The 19,679-nt window shown below is 30.4% G+C and overlaps 1 protein-coding gene across 2 annotated transcripts; it reads right to left on the reverse strand.

Annotated features, from left to right (window-relative positions):
- Positions 1-7,636: 7,636 nt before the first annotated feature.
- Positions 7,637-18,592, reverse strand: LOC124914297. 2 transcript variants are annotated; one of them, XM_047454812.1, is made up of 18 exons: positions 18,240-18,592; positions 17,429-17,480; positions 17,227-17,322; positions 16,817-17,004; positions 16,394-16,555; positions 16,048-16,281; positions 15,813-15,895; positions 14,539-14,626; positions 14,210-14,422; positions 13,619-13,678; positions 13,275-13,354; positions 10,829-11,178; positions 10,655-10,743; positions 10,448-10,577; positions 9,240-10,363; positions 8,840-9,138; positions 8,050-8,220; positions 7,637-7,965 (listed from the first exon to the last, which is right to left on the reverse strand). In XM_047454812.1, the coding sequence occupies exons 1-18, from the start codon at positions 18,477-18,479 to the stop codon at positions 7,869-7,871; spliced, it is 3,756 nt and encodes a 1,251-aa protein (XP_047310768.1). In that variant the 5' UTR covers positions 18,480-18,592; the 3' UTR covers positions 7,637-7,868. The 2 variants fall into 2 exon arrangements, with proteins under 2 accessions (XP_047310768.1, XP_047310767.1); XM_047454811.1 differs by having other exon boundaries at positions 15,813-15,898.
- Positions 18,593-19,679: the final 1,087 nt, after the last annotated feature.

A 19,679-nucleotide genomic window follows, 5' to 3' on the forward strand; every position in this document is an offset into this window, starting at 1 on the left:
CGAATGCTAGCTAGAGTATATATTTATATTATTTGTGAAATATTTAATATAGGTCGGAATGTCGGATACACATATATACTAGTAATGTCTGATCATGTATTTTTTGTTATATTATTTATATTCCTCATTTAGATCTGGTTGAAAATTCATCGAATGCTTATGCACAATAATTTGTTTATTATTTTAATTTTAGGGAGCTTTCATTGTTTTTTTTTTTAATATTTCTCTATCAACTTTAAGTAGTTTTTATGAAATTATATGGGAACAAAACTTATGAATTGTAGAATTCGGATTAGGGCATTGATACCATCAGGGATATACCATTCGGAGGATAATGCAATCATCTTAATTTTTAAGAATAATATTGGTGTTGATATTGCAGCTGAAGTCACTACAAATCAGAGTTTCGAGACTAAAAGCGGGCGAGAATGGAGTATGTCATGATGATAGAAATCGAGCGAGAAGACGACTCCACAAAGAAGACAATCGAACCAAATTTTGAGACACAATTCTTTTAGATCCTAATTGAATGTGATTTTTTTTTTAATATTTGGTGGGTGTTGATTTTATTATTATTTTTTGAATAATTTTGTTAATGAGGTTTAACTATTTCTATTTTTTCTGCAACCTTTAAAAATAATATTTTTTTTTATAAATTGTTAATGAATGAATTTATAATACTTTAGTTTTTTAGTTATACACTCATGTATCATTCAAATAATTATATATTTTTACTTTAATGTTTTTTTTATTAAAATAATTTACTTTTTGAATATTTAAATATAATTTCAAATAATTCAAAACCAAGCAAGGCCATAAATATAATATTTTGAAATAAAATAATTGATTTTTTCTCTATAAATTAAATTATTCACTAATAACTAACCATTGAAATTGAATACCAATAATACAAAAGTTAATGTGGGTGTCATCATCATTTCAATGAATATATATACAAACTTTTTCTATTTTTATTTATATTTTTATTTTTTGATTGTGACTTATTGTTGGTATACATGTGCTTATGGGGACCATTATTCATTTCTCATAATAACTCCATTTAATTATAGACAACAAATTTGCTTCTTTATAAAAGAATCTTATATATTAATATTTTTATATTATTTATTTCTCAAATTTAATTTATTAGAGTAGTTACTTGAAAAAATAAGGGATAATTAACTATAGAGCTTAGTGGAAAATAAATCATTTCTCAAAATTAAATTAATATACTCATATTCATCTAATCATCTTAATGCTGGTAGAAAGATATTCCCATGAATTTGATATCTTAATTATTGCTGAAAATGAAATATCAAGACAAAACAACAATTCAATTTATAAGATGAACTATTGAGAATGAGATTGAATTTTAAATTAAATAGTTAAAAGTTTTTTTAAAATAAAGAGTAAAATATATGGTTATATAAGATGCATACAATCCTCATCAAGTGTCATATATACCATTCAATTCAATGTTAGATCACATGTATTTAATAACAATTATACAATTATTAAAAATGTTAATTTTGCTATAAATGCGTGCAAGTATTTGAAAATATTATAATGATTGGATCTCAAAAATCTATAGACAATATTACAACTATTAATAAGTTAATTACCAAATTTCATATGTATATTAGACAATTTTATTGTAATATGAAATCCATATATGGAATCTTTATTAATTAGGTGATACCATTAAATGTTAATATTCTTATCACACATGTATTTAATAACATTAAAATAATAATATTAGTTACATAAAATATATTTAGTATAATAATATTTAATGATATGACATATTTGAAAATTTTATGCAACTTAATTTTACTATAAATTTTGTTTTCATCTACATTTTAGTTTACCAAGCTATTCACATTCTAAATCAAATATTTAAAAAAAAAAATGAAGAATCATTATGTTTTGATTATGCTTGGACTTGTCTTTCTCTCAATTGTTGGTATGATTCATTTTATTGTGTTTTTCTTTATTTATTTTAGTTCAAATCAATTGATATATTTGTTCTTAATGTTTATTCAATATAGCTAACATTGAGCTTTAAGAAAACTGAAAATCTTTTGTAACGACTTGCATTGAAGGAAGAGAAGTATCGGGATTAGCATCTGAGCTTGACAAGTATGAAATTGATTATAAGTATCCTTGGTGCGAGCATGCAATTGTTTATCCCGGTTTGTGTCAAAAAGACCAATGCAAAAAGGATTGTGTCAAGCTCAAGGGATCTCTAGCCGAAGGTTATTGTGCTACAGTGGATGGTTGCACATGTGGTTTCCCATGCAGTTTGAAATAATAACTATTATGATTGTTTGAAGAGTCTCTGTTTAAGAAGCTTATGTTTAGATACATATATTGATTTTGCAAAATTATAATAAAATTTAATGACAAATGAATAAGTTTATTTATTATTTTCTAAATCAACAAACTTATTGATTGGAAGATCTTCTTGTTACCAAAAAATAGATACTTGTTAGTCTTGTCAAATTGTTTTGAATTATGCAATACATCATGAGAATGACGGTAAATTTTCTGATTGTCTTCTATCATTGTTATTTACGACTCGATTATAAATGAAGTGTCAACAAATTTCACCTAAAAGAAAGTATGAAAAGCTAAAATTCTCTCCAAAGTCTATTTTTTCGACTGAGAAGATATTTAAGAAGGAGAATTTTGAAAACGGTTAAAATGAATATTCGCCTAAGAAGCTATTTACGGGGAGTTCTATAAACTGTTAAAATAAATATAATATTCTTAATTTTCAAATATATTTTATGGGAGCGAACATTACAAGCCACACAAATACAGGAATTTGAGTTTGAGTGAGATTAAAAAAAAAAAATTGTACGTGAACTTTAAAAAATAACGAAAAAATTATTGATAAACCAATGAAGAAAGGTATGTTTTTTCTCAATATTCAATAATTAAAGAAAATATATTTGTTTAATAATTAAAGAAAAGAATAATAAAATAAATAAATAATTAAAAAAATTATAGGTCATGTCACATTAATTTTTTTATCTGCTCGTTTATAACGAAAAACTAGATATTAGAAGTATCACGAAATTCATGTTTTAATTTTTATTAGGAAAAATAATTTTGTATAGGATAAAATTTCTTTAATCTTAATTGACACATCTAATATTTCCTTTGGTTTTATGATTTTTATTTTTTCACATTCTTTTGTTTTATTATTTTTATTTTTTTCACATCCTTTTGATTTATTGTTGGTACCTACATGTGCTTATGGAGACACATGGTCCCCATTTTTTTGGGCATCCCATTATTCATTTCTCATAATAACTTCATTTAATTATAGACAACAAATTTGCTTCTTTATAAAAAAATCTTATATATTAATATTTTATACTATTTATTTCTCAAATTTAATTTATTATAGTTACTCGAAAAATAAGGGATAATTAACTATAGTAGCTTAAGTGGAAAATAAATTATTTCTCAAAATTAAATTAATATACTCATATTCATCTTAAAGCTGGTAGAAGACGTCACAATTGGATATTTTAATTATTGCTGAAAATGAAATATTAAAACAAAACAACAATTAATTTCTAAGATGAACTATTGAGATTGAAATTTAAATTAAATAATTAAAAGTCAAAAAGAAAAGAAAAGAAAAGAAAAGAGAGAAAGCCAAATATATGGTCATATAAGATGCATATACAATCCTCATTAAGTGTCATATATACCATTCAATTAAATGTTAAGATCACATGTATTTAATCACAATTATACAATTATTAAAAATGTTAATTTTGCTATAAATGCATGAAAGTATTTGAAAAGATTATAATGATTAGATCTCAAAAATCTATAGACAATATTATATATATTTAAAATTGGAAACAAAATTATTAAAATTTACAACTACCAAATTTCATATGTATATTAGACAATTTTAGTGTAATAAGAAATGCATATATAGAATCTTTATTAATTAGGTGATAATATTAAATGTTAATATTCTTATCACACATGTATTAATAACATTAAAATAATAATATTAATTACATAAAATATATTTAGTATAATAATATTTAATGATATGACATATTTGAAAATTTTATGCAACTTAATTTTACTATAAATTTTGTTTTCATCTACATTTTAGTTACCAAGCTATTCACATTCTAAATCAAATATTTAAAAAAAAAATGAAGAATCATTATGTTTTGATTATGCTTGGACTTGTCTTTCTCTCAATTGTTGGTATGATTCATTTTATTGTGTTTTTCTTTATTTATTTTAGTTCAAATCAATTGATATATTTGTTCTTATTGTTTATTCAATATAGCTAACATTGAGCTTTAAGAAAACTAAAAATCTTTTGTAATGACTTGCATTGAAGGAAGAGAAGTATCGGGATTAGCATCTGAGCTTGAGAAGTATGAAATTGATTATAAGTATCCTTGGTGCGAGCATGAAATTGTTTATCCCGGTTTGTGTCAAAAAGACCAATGCAAAAATGATTGTGTCAAGCTCAAGGGATCTCTAGCCGAAGGTTTTTGTGATTCAGTGGATGGTTGCTCATGTGGTTTCCCATGCAGTTTGAAATAATAACTATTATGGTTGTTTGAAGAGTCTCGTTTAAGAAGCTTATGTTTAGATACATATATAACGTTGTTTTGCAAAATTATAATAAAATTTAATGACAAATGAATAAGTTTAACTTATTGATTGGAAGATCTTCTTGTCACCAAAAATAGATACTTGTTAGTCTTGTCTAAATTGTTTTGAATTATGCAATACATGGTGAGAACGGTAAATTTTCTGATTGTCTCCTATCATTGTGTTAGGATTTCCAAATTAATGCATCGGTCCTAGAATAATTCCAACACCTTCATCGGTCCCAGTGTGCACTTAGGCTACATTTCTGTTTTTTGTTTTAATATTCTGTTTTGTTTTGTTTTGTTTTCTTATATTTCTCAAACCAAATTCTGTTATGTTGTTACAACAATAATTTTGAATATTGTGGGGGCAAGACAACAACTATATAAGACTGATCTTTTTCCCCAAGGACCTATGAATGAAAGCTTTGTGAAAGTTTTTACTCATAATTATCTGTTCGGTCTTGAACCTCTATCTCGGACTGCTAGGTATATTCTAGTAGTATTCTCTTCTCATCTTGGTTTTTTCTTTCCTTAACCTCGAATTCTCTTCTCATATTATTTTCGCTGCGCTTGATTATAGAATTCCACACTCGGTCCCATCAATCAAGAATTCGTTTCTTGATATCAAGAACTCAGAAAGCTAAATTATAATTTCAATCTTAACAAATGTTAGGGTATCCAAATTAATGCATTGGTCCTAAAATAATTTCAGCACCTTTCATCGGTCCTAGTGTGCACTTGGGCTACATTTCTGTTTATTGTTTTATTATTTTGTTCTGCTTTCCCTTTCTATTTTACAAATCGAATTCTATTATTTTCTAAGTAGTTCTAATCGAATATTTTGGGCAAGACATCACCTATAAAAAACTGAATATATGAATCCCCAAGGACCCATGAATGGAATAATGAATATATGAAATTACTTGTGAAAGTTCTTCACTTTTTCACCCCCATTTGTCTATTATGTTTTGATTATTTATTTTGGATTGTTTTGTATAGACCAACAGTATTTCTCTTCTCACTCTTGGTTCTTCTATCCCCTCATCCCAAATTCTCTATTACAAAATTCTTCCGTTGCCCTTTGATTATATATTTCCACCCGGTCCTAGAGATCAAAAACTCAATTCTTGGAATCAAGAACCATAAACACAACTTACGAAATAAGGCGTAACACATTGTTATTTACAACTCGATTTACGACTTGATTATAAATGAAGTGTCAACAAATTTCACCTAAAAAGAAGTATGAAAAGCTCAAATTCTTTCCAAAATCTATTTTTTCGACTGAGAAGATATTTTTTTTATTTCTTTTAGAAAACGGTTAGAATCATTTCATTAAAATCCCAAAAATGGGAGGGTTAGAAATCAAAGTTAGACAAACCTTAGCTATGATTAAGGATGACAATCAAAAGACCCTAAAAAAACTGATTGGTAACATTCATACATTCTAAAAAAAAACAGAGATTACAAACAAAAAAGACTACATTCAAACTTAAATATCCCAGCCTAGCATTTCCCATGCCATCCGTTTTCAGACCTTCTTCCCCTTCCTCTTCCTTTTTCCGTTCCTCTGACGATGAAAGGAGATTGTATTAAAGATGATGATGAGTATTGTTGTTTCTCATTTTGAATTCTCTCTTTGTACGAGCCCGTTTTAATTTGATAGAAAGAATTGTTTCTGAGAATTTTAGGGCTTTTATCTTTGTTATCTTCAACTTGAATTTATGTGTTCTTGTCTTCATTATCTTCGGTTTCAGCTTCAAGCTCAGACTCCACATTGGTTTTAAAATCTTCTTTATCGCCTTTAGAATTCTCTGTTTCAGCTTTGAAATTTTGGGTATCTTTCTTTTGATTTCCTCAACAACAACTCGAGGTCATCTTCCATTTCCATTCTGATCTTTCGCATTATAGAATTTTGTTTTCCTCTTCACTTTGATTCCCTTTATTTTTTTTCCTTCACTGTATTCCTTTTTCTCAAAATCTTTCTTGCTTTTCCTCCTCTGCATTTTCCTCATTTTTGTCTTTTTTATCACTATCCTTTACTTTCACAATATGCTCCTCCATTTTTTATTCTTCCGTTTCATTTTCCTACTTTTTTGCTTCCTAACTTTCATGATTTTTTGTTCTTCTTCAATTGCTTTTGCATATTTAATATTAGCATGTTAGAAAGTATTGTAAAAAGCACACCTGGTTGGCCTCCATTCATATGAGATTTCCATTCTTATCAACAATGCAAAAAGTCATGTTCTTTGACAGTGTATTTTGAGGATGCACTTCAATGCTTATAATAGTAAAAATTGAGAAGATATTTAAGAAGAAAATTTTTGAAAACGGTTAAAATGAATATTCGCCTAAGAAGCTATTTACGGGAGTTCTATAAACTGTTAAAATAAATATAATATTCTTATTTTTCAAATATATTTTCTGGGAGCGAATAATAGTATCGATAATGATTATAAAACATGGAACATTGCAAGCCGGAAAGCCGGACGAATGCAAGAATTTAAGTTTGGATGAGATTAAAAAAATTGTTGTGCACTTACGGAAAAATTATTGATAAAACGAGTGAATAAAAGTTATATGCCCAATTTTTATTAATTATTATTTTCAATAATTAAATAAAAAAAATTAAAAAATTATGGTCCATATCACATTTTCTTGTTCAACCCACTTAAGTCTTAACATAAATTTACCCCTATTACAAGGAAAAACTAGACATTAAAAGTACCAAGAAATTCATGTTTTAATTTTTATTAGGAAAAATAATTTTGTATGGGATAAAATTTCTTTAATCTTATTTGACACATCTAACATATCCTTTGGTTTTGGTTTTATGATTTTTATTTTTTCACATCCTTTTGTTTTATAATTTTTATTTTTCCACATCCCTCCTCTATGTAATTTCAAAGCGCTTCTGAAAATGACCTTTTAAAAAAAAATAATAAACTTATCAGTTATTTTCTAACATAATTCAACTATTTTTTCCCTGGTAGAATAATAAATAAATCAAATGAAGTCTTGAAACAAGATATTGTACTAATGTATGGTACAGATTCATGGAACACAAGCTAAGTGAAAATAAAAAGATTTATACTACAATAAAGACAATGAAAGATCCTGAATTTCTTCTCTTCTAATAATGTAAACTATATATTATATATATTCTAGTCATTAACAATTGCCTATCAAATCTCCATCTAAATCATCAAGAAATTAGGTCAATTATTGATGTTGAAAGCAACTGTGCCGCCCAATCAATGAAATATAATCCGATGACAAATTCATTGCATTAGTCAAGTAATGTGGAGGATTGCGATACCTGCACACACACACATAATTTATTGACCACAAAATTAAATAGACAAAAAAACTAAGTATCGAGTGACATAATCAAGTGTTGTACCTTCGTCGCGTTGTCTGCTGAACAAAGTTTTCAGCCAGTCGAGAGTTTTCTGACCTTAAAATTTGACCTAATGAGCCAAGGTACTCGTGCAATGCATTTCCTCTTATTGACAAATATGATCTTGGGGGAACAATTGACTGAACTACAGAGCAGAGTCTTGATTCCAATCCACTGCATCAACAAAATATTGCAGATCTCACTGTGTAATTTTCTTATAAAAAAATCAGAATCAAGAAAATAGGAACATTAATTTCCTTTTTTATTATTAGGAACGCCTTCAACCTTTCATGATCCACTTGAGAATAAAGTCTTCCAAGCTTGTTAGATGTAAAGAGAGGTTTATTTGAATTATTTGGGTAAAATTATCAAAAAAATATCTTTAGTATTTTAAAAAGTTAGATCGGTGATTTGAATGATGGGATTGAGGATGTGGCAGTTAATGAGATGATGTGGAAATAATCACAAAGAATCCAAATCAAACAAGCTCTTACTCTACCAATTGGAATCTATGAGTAATGACATAAACATAAAAAGTTTGTGCTACTGTACATACATTAGTGTTCCAATGGGTCAATCACACGAGGGATTTATTAGTAGTAGATAATTATTAGTAATTGCATTAATATTTATTGTTTCATGTTTATCACTTAGATTAGCCTATAAATATGTATTGCTCTTATTTTTCATATATGATTGTTGATAATCATTTGATTAAAGTCTTGAATATCTCTATTATAATGACAGTGATTATTTTATCTCTTCATAAGAAGTGTAATGTGGAGTTGAATACCTGTCTAAATTTACAGCACATTCCAGTATCTCATCAACAGAACTTCTAATCGCCCCATCATTTGATGTGTCTTGACAAACCAACTTCCCTAACACCATTGACTTATTAGAGAATGCTAGCATGTCTGCAGCCAAATCTTTTAAGCTCAAGGAACCCATGTGAGCTCCTACAGATGTTATTTCTTTTGCGTAGAAAGAGATTCCTTGATGTGCAGTTACCGAAGCCATCTTCAACTGTTCATCGTACCAACAGAGTGAATGCAATTTGTCATCATGAATCATCTGTGGTTCTACATTGTCCTGAAATTAGTACAAACAGTCACAGATCAGAGGCTCGCGTTTTCAAAAGGTAAATGAACAATTGCATTTTATATATGCTAGGGAGATGATGAAATACTTACACAATTTAACTGTTGGCAGTCTCCAAGTAATAAATCAAGTTCCGAAACTATATTACTCACTCCACAAGCAAGTTTTAAGACATGGGAAACACCATTCAGCTCTAGTGAGGCACGCTCTTTTAAATCCGAGGAACTCTCACGAAGTTTTCTCCATGTTTCTTGAACAGAACTGGAGGGAAGTTTAGGCTTGTATATGCGACTGCATTCATCCATCACTTGATATCTTCTTGGATCGGTTTCAACATAAGCCACTTCTGTGTGTACATCTTCAGTAATTTCCATCATCTGTGAGTTGATGGTCAGCAATGGGATCAACGAGTCTACATGAGGATCATTTAACACAGTTGGCAGCTCATTTTGGTTTGCATAATTTGGTGTAGAAAATATTTCTGTCATATCAACATTGATCTCAGTCTCCGCAACAAAAGATGATTCTGATACATAAGACATATCAACTATATTGCATGCCATGTTGGTCCGAGAAGAATCTACAGTTTTATCTTCAAACCATGTTTCCTCCAGCACATGCCCTATAGAACCAAGCTGCTCTTGTGGGTAACTGATTTGTCTATTGGATAACAGACAATGAGAAAATATTGTGCTGTCTACTTCAAGGAGCGTGTTATCATTAGCACTGCCAGATATTTTATGATCATCTTCCAGAAATCCATCATTTAACTTCTCATCTTCATCTTCAGAACTGGAAAATAATATTGTGTCCAATCTTCTTCCAACGTTTCGGCGAGTAAATGCAATAGGCGAGCCAGAGGATTGGGGCAATTCACAAGCAGTATTATATTGAGTCATAAATATATTCTCACTATCAACAAGACAATGCCTGCTTAGTATGGCCTCCTTTTTAGCCTCAATACTGTTTGTTTCAATGTGATGCATGGCTGAGTAGCCATTAGTTGTTTTACGATGCAAATCTTCCTCAATGACCATCTCCAATGAATGGATGTCCATGAGATCATCAATCATTAAGGAACTTGTAATCTCTTTATCTACAAACTCAGATAACTGAGAAGGGAAGCCCCAAGGAATCATCTTTGGTAATATCTGATGAGCTGCATCAAGATCAAATAGCTGAGGACTGCATATTTCCAATTCTTCTTTCTCTGGCCCTGTATTTTCAGATATTAGAGGAACGGGAACAACATAATTGATAATAGAAAATTGATTGTATAACATAGATTTTTTTTACTTACTCTTTTCCTCCTTATGACCCTGACACCAAAATTGGATAAGCATGATTGTTTTACGAATATCTCCTCCACAAAGATCAACAAATCGTTTTGCTACAGATGATTGAATTATGGCTTTCTCGGTTGAACATACCTACAGAGAAATATATTTAAGTGAAAATAGAACCTACTTTGATTTAAACGAAAAAAGATGTTCAGCAAGTGACCTACCTTATTTATATGCCAAAGGACCTCTTGCAAGGATGGCGTCTCAAAACATAACTCAAGTCTACGCAAATTAGTTGGCAGGACAGGGTCATCTGAACTTTTGAGATGCTTGGTTAGAATCACAGGAAAGAAATTTTAGTATCAAATATAACCACTCAAACCAGTAAATGTTCTTACTATTGCAGGTCAATATTATCGGCCACTTTCCTTTAGATGCAATTTGTTGGATTGAAGCAACAAATCCACGGTCTTCAGGAAGAATGACGTCAACATCTTCAAAAAGAATCAAACATAACTCATTGTGATCCTCGGTGACTCTCTTATTTTGCCAGACACATGAAGATGTCATTTCACTTGTATTTTCTAGATTTTCCTCGTTGAAGGATTCCATTTGAATCACTCCATACTCAGATTGTGCTAACGTTTTAGTAGTTGAGTCTGAGAAGAATCCAAATACATTCTCAGTACTGGGACCTATGGAAGTTGCTGATTTACTTGAAGAAACCTCGCCATTTGGAATAGCATATCTAACCCATGACATAAGAAATGTCTCAAGAAACAAATATAAACTTCCAAATAAATAAATAAAACATACAATTTAATTGCTTTGTACTGCTTCACTAGCTTGACAGAATTGCAATGCAAAAGGATGGCTATTTTAGTTGAGAAGAGGCCATTAAAGTACATGAAAACAAACGACTATATGATGGTTTTTCCAAACAATCAGTGGATTCAAAATTCTGACTTTGGATAGATAAATGATTAATTCTTTCAGAAAGGAATATGCATATCATAGAAGACCTCTCTCATACTATGGTTCCAAGTGCTTTTTTTCTTAGAAAAGGTTCAAAGTGATTTTATGGTGCCCATTACTGAACCAGGGAAAATGTTCCAGATGAAAGGTTGAACCCCTTCCATGTTGGTATTTCCAGTGTCTAGGCAAACTAATTTTCCTAATAAAAATATAGGATTGAAAATGACAGCATTCTACTGACTAGGATTAATTTAGAAAATTCTCTACAACCTGATAATAAACAACATGAAGATGTCTTTTCCAATTGGCATATAAAAGAATCATTATATGATGATATAACAGAATAATAGATTGCTACTACCACCATTGATGCACCATGAATATTCATGAAATTAATCCCAACCAGCTTATACTAGAATTTTCTTATCTTCAAGGAGCAGACCTAGTGCAGCATCAACATTAGCCATAATTTTATAGTTTTTACAATACCTTAAATCTAATAAGAATCTGATATATGGATAGCAAAAAAATGTTGATCAGGAGTAACCTATTTCTGAACATATGTATGACTAAATCATCAAGAAACAAAGATAAGTTTATATGAATCAATTGGAGTTTTATCCAAGTACACAGAGTCTATCTTCGGTAAAAGAAAGATACTTATATTTAATCTGTCTAATTGACCATATTTAATGCCTTTATGCAAGCCTGTGAGAGGCTCATACTTTCCATGGTCCATGCAGTGTTTCAACATACATATACATGTTGAACATGTGGTACATGCTCAGGAAGAACTTAGGGACGAAGGAAAATAAAAAATTCCTAATACTCGATCTCTCGGACATAACATTTGTCAGTTAGACAAATGTGACCTCAAAATTTTATTTGTTCTATTAAAAACTTAGCAATGTTAGATGTTGAAATCAACTTGGACTCATTTCACCAAATCAAGAAAACTGCAGATTAATGCATGCAGATCCTCCATCAAAGACAGCACAAAAGGCCATACAGGATAATCAATCATCATTTAACAAGTATTTTCTGTGAGCAAGGAGATGTCGTTTTGAGCTTTGGTTTGCATGATAATTAGCAAATGTAATTATCACCCTATTCTAATTTGTTTCCCTATCTCTTTCCTTATTCAATATTATATATAAAACACATAAAAAGCAAGTACATAAAATCAACAAAGTTTTAGCAAAAACATACCAAAATAGTACTTCATTATATTTACAATTAGGATTTAACTTGCACAAAAATATAAAAAATAAACTAGTAACTATTTAAATTATTTTATATACTTCAAAATTAAAATTCTAAATAGATGGATGGTTTTATATAGATGCACACTTCCATGAATTTGTAAATTTAGATACAATTCTCTTTTTACCCAACATTTGAATTGGACTTGCATCCCTAATTCCAATTCTTGAGTGAAACAAACATAGCCTTTGACTTTTACATGATACAGAAGCTTTGGGGTTCGACTTCACTATTTGTCTTCTTATTCCTTACTTGAATTACTTTTTTTTTACAATATCTACCATCTAATTGTTTTTTTTTAACTACAGTTTATTCTCTGAAGGAAGCTAACATGACCCCTCAAGTTATGGTCACCCACTTCAATTTAAGGTGTTCTTAGTGCAAATCGAACCTGAGACATATAGTCTATTGGGAAAGACTTTTTTCACTTGAGTTATCCTAGTGGGTTGTCTACAATCTAATTGGAATTCTACATGATAGTGAATGACATATACTATATATTTCTTGGGGAAATAAAAATATTCTACAAATCATGGGTAGTTCTGAAATCTCTGTTTAGTCACAATACAGTACATCAAACACAAAAATGGGTTTATTTTTGCATACCTTTGAATTGAATGATTCTTAACACCCTCACCAAATCTTTCCAGGAGAAGACTTCCATTTCTCCAGTCAGATGTATTAACCTTCAAGCAATAGATAAGATATTTCAGTTCTGATGCTACCGATGCATTAACAGTTCCAAGTTCCAACAAGCAAGCATACAAACATTATATATCACAGAAAGTCAGTAGCTGCTCTTGAGGAGGGATGATAAATGTATGATATGCACACCACCCAGAAAGTCAAACAAAAAGCGGTAAAAACCCACCCAAGACCAAGCAATGCAATGGATCATTTTATGGGAATAAAGAAATTGTGCATAACAATTGTAAGTGCATTTGATATACCTCCAAAACTCTAAACTGGTGCTCTTTTGCACATGCATAAATAGCTGCAGACTTCCCACTCTGCATTAAAAAAAAATAACTTTTAAACCCTTACAGGTGGTGCATCTGTGAACGTATAGAGGGGATATAGGATGAGATAAAGTCCAAGGACAGTGAAAAGAATTTCCAGCATCAACTTGTCAATGCTCCAAAAGTAAAATTAGCAAAAACTTGTACCATGTCTAAAGGTCTAATATGTATCATTTCCCAAATTAGGTTACTATAGTTGTTGTATTTGCTGATTTACTCCATAACATTGTAGGAGAATTTGTAAACCAATGGAAAACCTTTGCATATTGATTCAAAAGCTCTTGGTACAAAATGTGACAACTTTCAATATGGCTTTTGTATACATCAAATTATGAGCTTTAATCATCAAGATCAAGCTGTACCATATGTTCTTCAGTTACATGGATATCCAAATATATACACTTATGATCATGGATATTAAGGATCTGTTAGCGAAGTTATGCGACTGATTACAATATAACAAACGAGGCGAGGCTCTTGCAAATAACTTTATCATTAAAAACTTAGGAAACATGTTCTTACCCCAACTGGACCTGTAACAAGAAGAACATTATCCAATTTTGTGTCTTCTTCTTCATCCTCATAATCAGTATCACTGTGGTAACTAGCATAACCAATGTTTTCTATCTTGTGTTTATCACTTAAAGTTGGATCTTTACATGATTTGGAACCTTTTTCACGCCAAAGACGTAGCCAATCACTCAGGAACCTAACGGGAGTTTCATTCCCACAAACCTGAGAAAAATACCAGTTACAACAGAAAATATGTTTTACAAAAATAAGTAAATGTATTTTACACATGCCCAACAATGTTGGGAATTGGGATGGCTATACCCATTTGCATATCTAACCTCAGTTGCCCTATCAGGACGATATTTGTTAGTCCACATGTTGTGTTCCTGTTGACAGTTGTTGCAAGTGTGATTGTTGGGCGATGCTCTGTACAGGCAACAATGAAATTGAACCCAACTACAGTCAAATGCTAGATCATGGTTTCAATTATCTCTTACACAGTAAGTATAGAAACAAATCAATGCACTATTCTGGAACATAAAAAGAAATTATGTAGCTGATAATAGAAGTCATGTTTGTACAAATACATAATCAACATCCTGATTTATGAACAACAAACATCTAAACAACTATGAATTTGCCAATCCAACACATATTTGAATGTTTACCTTCTCAAAAATAATTATAGTGACATCAGATATTGTAATAGTTAGAAAGGAATGGGATAATAGAATATAATAAGAGATGGGAAAGGAATGGTGTAAGCCCTTAGATGAGAAGCTTGGAGAAAACCCCCATAGCCTATATGAAATAGATGAGATAAGGGACAAAAATAATTGTGGCTAGTTTTGAAAGCGGGGGAACCAACAAGGGAGAACTCGTCAATGAGGAGTTATGTTGTGAGGATTTGAAGTCAATGAGGATTGAACTTTAGAGTAGAAGATGTTGCCTTTAATTTTTTTTTCCCTGTTTTCATACTCAAACCGAATGTGAGGTGGGGTTGTATTGTTGGCAACTCTTTGATTTCCTTGATGGGCCAAATAATTTCAATTTCAATGGGTTAGCATGCAATCATTTGATGTGAATAGATGCCAGGAAGAATAACATGTTTTGTGAATCATGCAACGATGGAGGTACATTTTAATATTAGGTTGTCTCTTCTGCTAGGAATTACTCTTGTACTTAAGCATATGTTCATCTCATTATTGAGAAGTATTCATCATACACTATATATATATATATATATATATATATATATATATATATATATATATATATATATATATATACAAAAATTCACAGACAACAAATATTTTAATAATTTTTGCTATTGCTATAATTGTAGCTAACAACAGACAACATCAAAATATAATAAACAAAAACCAATGAGATATTAGTGCTTTGAAATCACATCCGACATGTTTTTACTATCAAGGCATGCTATAAGGGCTTCAACAAATGATACTCAAGTGATTTCACTCACAAGAAATATATCTACAAACACAACATATATAAGAGCAGGGTTCAGTTTTGGTAGATTGCATGCACAAAGTTTTTGAGTTATTAGGAACTGGATAATGATAATCTGTAGAGATTTGAATAGAATGGTCACCTTTCCTCAAGAAACTCAAGCTGCACAACTCTGTTTAAATTGCTTTCATGGCATGCATCCCCTGTGACATTTTTCATTTTATCCTGCTATAGATGCAAATCTCACATTATCTAAACATAAATTTGCAGTACATGACAGTTTATGCCATTTCAAGTGCTTTAACTAATAACTCCATATAACTTGAAAGTTTATTATGGATAAATTGCTAACTTGCCAAAACTGCAGGTAATCTTACCCATTCATTTGATTGCTGAATAGGAGATTGACCCAAGACAACTTCATGTTGAATTGCTTCATGGACAGACACAGATGTTTTGCTTTGGTGTAGGCTAGGAAAACCATCAAAAGATAGAGTACCACTAGATATTTGGTAAATTGGTGAAGATTCATACTCAAGCTCGTAACTGCTACTAATAAAGCTTCTATCTAAAAAAACCCAATTTCCCCAGTCAAGGGAAACAACACTATCCTGCAAGAGACACTACACTGTCTTAACTGAAGAAAAATACGCCACTGAAGGAAAAATGCATTTTAAGAGTGTGCATATATTGGCAGTACAAAGGAAATCAATGAGTTCATACATCATCATCTTTGAACACATGAATGGAGCTGAACTCAGTGGTTTTAGCCCCACTATTGCACGGTTCATTCTTCGTTTCCGTTGTCTCGTCTCTTTTCTTCATTGTTTGTCGTGATGAGAAAAATGGATGTATTTGTCTTCCTGCAGATATACGGGCATTTTCCTGATACAGGCAACAGATGGTAAAAAAATCAGTACAAGATTATAAACTAACTATGTTGAGAAAATCATACAAGAATAAAAGAACATGTTTAACAAATAAATTGATTTCTAGCCATACTTCTTCACTGGATGAAATCATGAAATAGATCAAAAAGGTATAATGTCCACAAAAGCTGAATCCAATAGGAGGCATACATAAACAGTAACTATGTAAGAGAAGGCTAGACTAACACGAAATAATTGAAAAGAAACCTTGACCAACCTCAGCCAAAAATTTTGCCTCTAAACGGAGATTTGGAATTGGTCGTATTTTGTTGTCACTCTTTACTTGTGTGGAGTATGATTCCTTCGGCATTGGACTAACACTATTCTTTTTAGGCGTTCTCCTCTTCACTGGCTTGTCAGGCGTACAATTTACCCGCCTTTTCCGCTGTGAAGGACTCTTTGTGGCTTCCAAAAAAGAATTAACCAAAAAAACTTGATTAAAGTAATAAAAATAATGGCCTTGAAAGTTGGAACATAATTTATAAAGCAGTCTGAAGACTTCATTATACTAGATAAAACTACACAGAAACCCAAGGTTCTACTCACAACCTTTTAACCCAAGGCCTCGTTATACTAGATAATACCCCTTGCTAATTTGGAGCATATGATTAGAGAAAGTAAACATACCTGGTTTGGATTCTGATGGTGAGCATGTTCTCTCATTTTCTTCAGGAGAACCTAAGCACTGCTGGTCTATTTGTTTGTTTCTCTGAGATCGTTTTTCTGAATTTTAAGAAGTATTTTGAATGTAGAAAAATGCATACATACATCAGAGAAACTTAGATAGTATGTATGTAAATAAAGGAGAAAAAAATAAAGTTTCACTTACTGAGAATAGCAAGTGAGTTATCGTCCTCCCCTTTTATACAACTTGAACCAACCTAATGTGAAACAGAATGAACAGATATAAAACCCTACAATGAACATAACTAGTAACAAGGAAAAAAAATTCTATTGTCATTCCTTCTGGTTTGTAACGAAGGCTCTTCACAATCACAAAAACTACTTATTATTAATACAAAGTTGGCATTCTTTTAAAAAAACTAGTAACAAGAGAAATTCAGTAATTTGCCATTAATCAATGTTGCTATACTCCATCTATGGATGTCATCCTTTAAGAGGAATATTGCAAATATGTTCTAGGAGCAAAAAGCTTAAATTTGAGGAGATACATTTTCTCACAATGATCTATACCTATCTTCACATGATCTTCTCAACACAGCATATTTCTGAATAATCTAAAATCATACAGATTAAGTGAGGTTTATTCAAAAACATCAAATTACATAAAAAAATATTGTCTCCAACTTATTGTCAGTAATGTTAACTTCCCCATCCCCGGTTGCAAAGATATATACTGTACCTCCACTATATTTGTATTACCATAACACATTTCAGTTGTCACTCATGCAAAAACAAAAACATGCATGAATTATAATACTTAGGCATCATCCGTGTCCATATTATATTCACAAACATCCATACAGCACTCAACATATGAACATAATTCACATAACACAAGTTCATGAAACCTGTACTGATATGCAGCACCCATGAAACTTTATGATTGTAGCAACGTGCCAATCCAGTCAATCAGAAGAATGTGAAACCAATTGAAATTAAGGCCCAAAAAATCTCACCTTTTTACAAGCCCTCGGCTTTCTCCTTCTCTTTTGGTCTTGACTAGACTGACAATCCTCCTCTATACCATTCTTTTCCTCGCATTCTTCAGTTTCTCTCCGTGTATCATCCTCCTGCGGCTTGTGCGGAAAAAGCGTCGATTGAACAAACCTCCTCCGGCCGTTTCTGAGCTCCGGCTGGGAGATGTGACCATCTGCAATGGACTCCTCCATGACTATTTCATCTGGAACATCTTCCATTAGATCGGATCAATTAGGGTTCTAAATTAGAGTTTTCCTGGCGCCAAATTGAAATATTCACCAGTTCTAGCCGATCGCGAGATGATTTTATATAGAGAGAGAGACTGATAAGCCCTTGCGCGATTTTGCTGGGGATTTGTTTGGAATTTGGATAATACCGAGAAAATCTAGCCCTTGAACTTTTGATAAATATTTAAATCATACCTATACTTTAAAATCATACAAACTAACCCTTTTTTTCTGCAAATATACCGATTAACATATACACATCAAGGTCCTTTTATAATTTATAGTTAATTTTTATTATAAAATATTAATAAATTTATGAATATATATTATATTCGAAAAAACTAATATTATCTAATAAATTATTTGAAAAATATCATGATTGCGATTTGCAAAATATCAAAATTTTCACTTTAATAAAACATATTTTTCGCATATGAGTTATTTTACAAGTTATTAAACTAATTTATATATTTTTAAAGTTAAGTTACATATTTGAACCTTTAATCAAATTTCAGGGGCTGATTTAGTATTTGAGCATACCACCGAAAACAATATTGACGAATTTCCCGCGCACAAATATTCCGTTTTTTTTTTTTTGTAACAAATTAATAATGATAAATTTTGTTTATAATTATAAATTTGCTCCTAAATATTTAGTATTTGTATATATATGACTCCAAGCTTTTAAAAGTTTAATTTATGTCCTTAAAGAATGACAATAGTCGGATTATTGGTGACAAGTTATAATTTGTTGTGGTTGTGAATAATATTCAATTGTGTTAAGAAATGTAGTTTATTATTAAATTTACAGTTTCCACTTTAATATAAGTCATGAAATTATTTATAAAACATATAATTAATTTTGTTTGAAGAAACAAATGATGAAATTGAAATACAAGGAAATTGAGTCATTAAAGGTGATTTCATTCTAAATAGCTTATTTTTAATAGCAACAAAATTTTGTGGACAATATTTTAAGAAAACAATATGTCCAAATAAATATGAACAAAGTAGTCAAAGTCAATAATTTATGACCAGTTTAAACTCGGAACCGTTTCATTTTAAAAATATTAATTATATATATTTTTATATATATAATTAAATATTTTATATATGAACAATTTTAAATATATATATATAATTAAAAAATAATAATAAGTAAATGAGACTACAAAAATTATATTTATAAAA

The sequence above is a fragment of the Impatiens glandulifera genome, chromosome 9 (genome assembly GCF_907164915.1).
Source record: "Impatiens glandulifera chromosome 9, dImpGla2.1, whole genome shotgun sequence".
Classification (NCBI taxonomy): domain Eukaryota; kingdom Viridiplantae; phylum Streptophyta; class Magnoliopsida; order Ericales; family Balsaminaceae; genus Impatiens; species Impatiens glandulifera.

What these genes read in the sequence shown, in the direction of transcription:
- LOC124914297 (XM_047454811.1), bottom strand. Translation starts at nt 18,479, where the DNA reads ATGGAAGATGTTCCAGATGAAATAGTCATGGAGGAGTCCATTGCAGAT. An exon ending in TTCAGCAATCAAATGAATGG is followed by an intron (nt 15,899 to 16,047) that starts GTAAGATTACCT and finishes TTGCATCTATAG; the next exon opens with CAGGATAAAATGAAAAATGT. An exon ending in GGGTCATAAGGAGGAAAAGA is followed by an intron (nt 10,364 to 10,447) that starts GTAAGTAAAAAA and finishes CTGAAAATACAG; the next exon opens with GGCCAGAGAAAGAAGAATTG.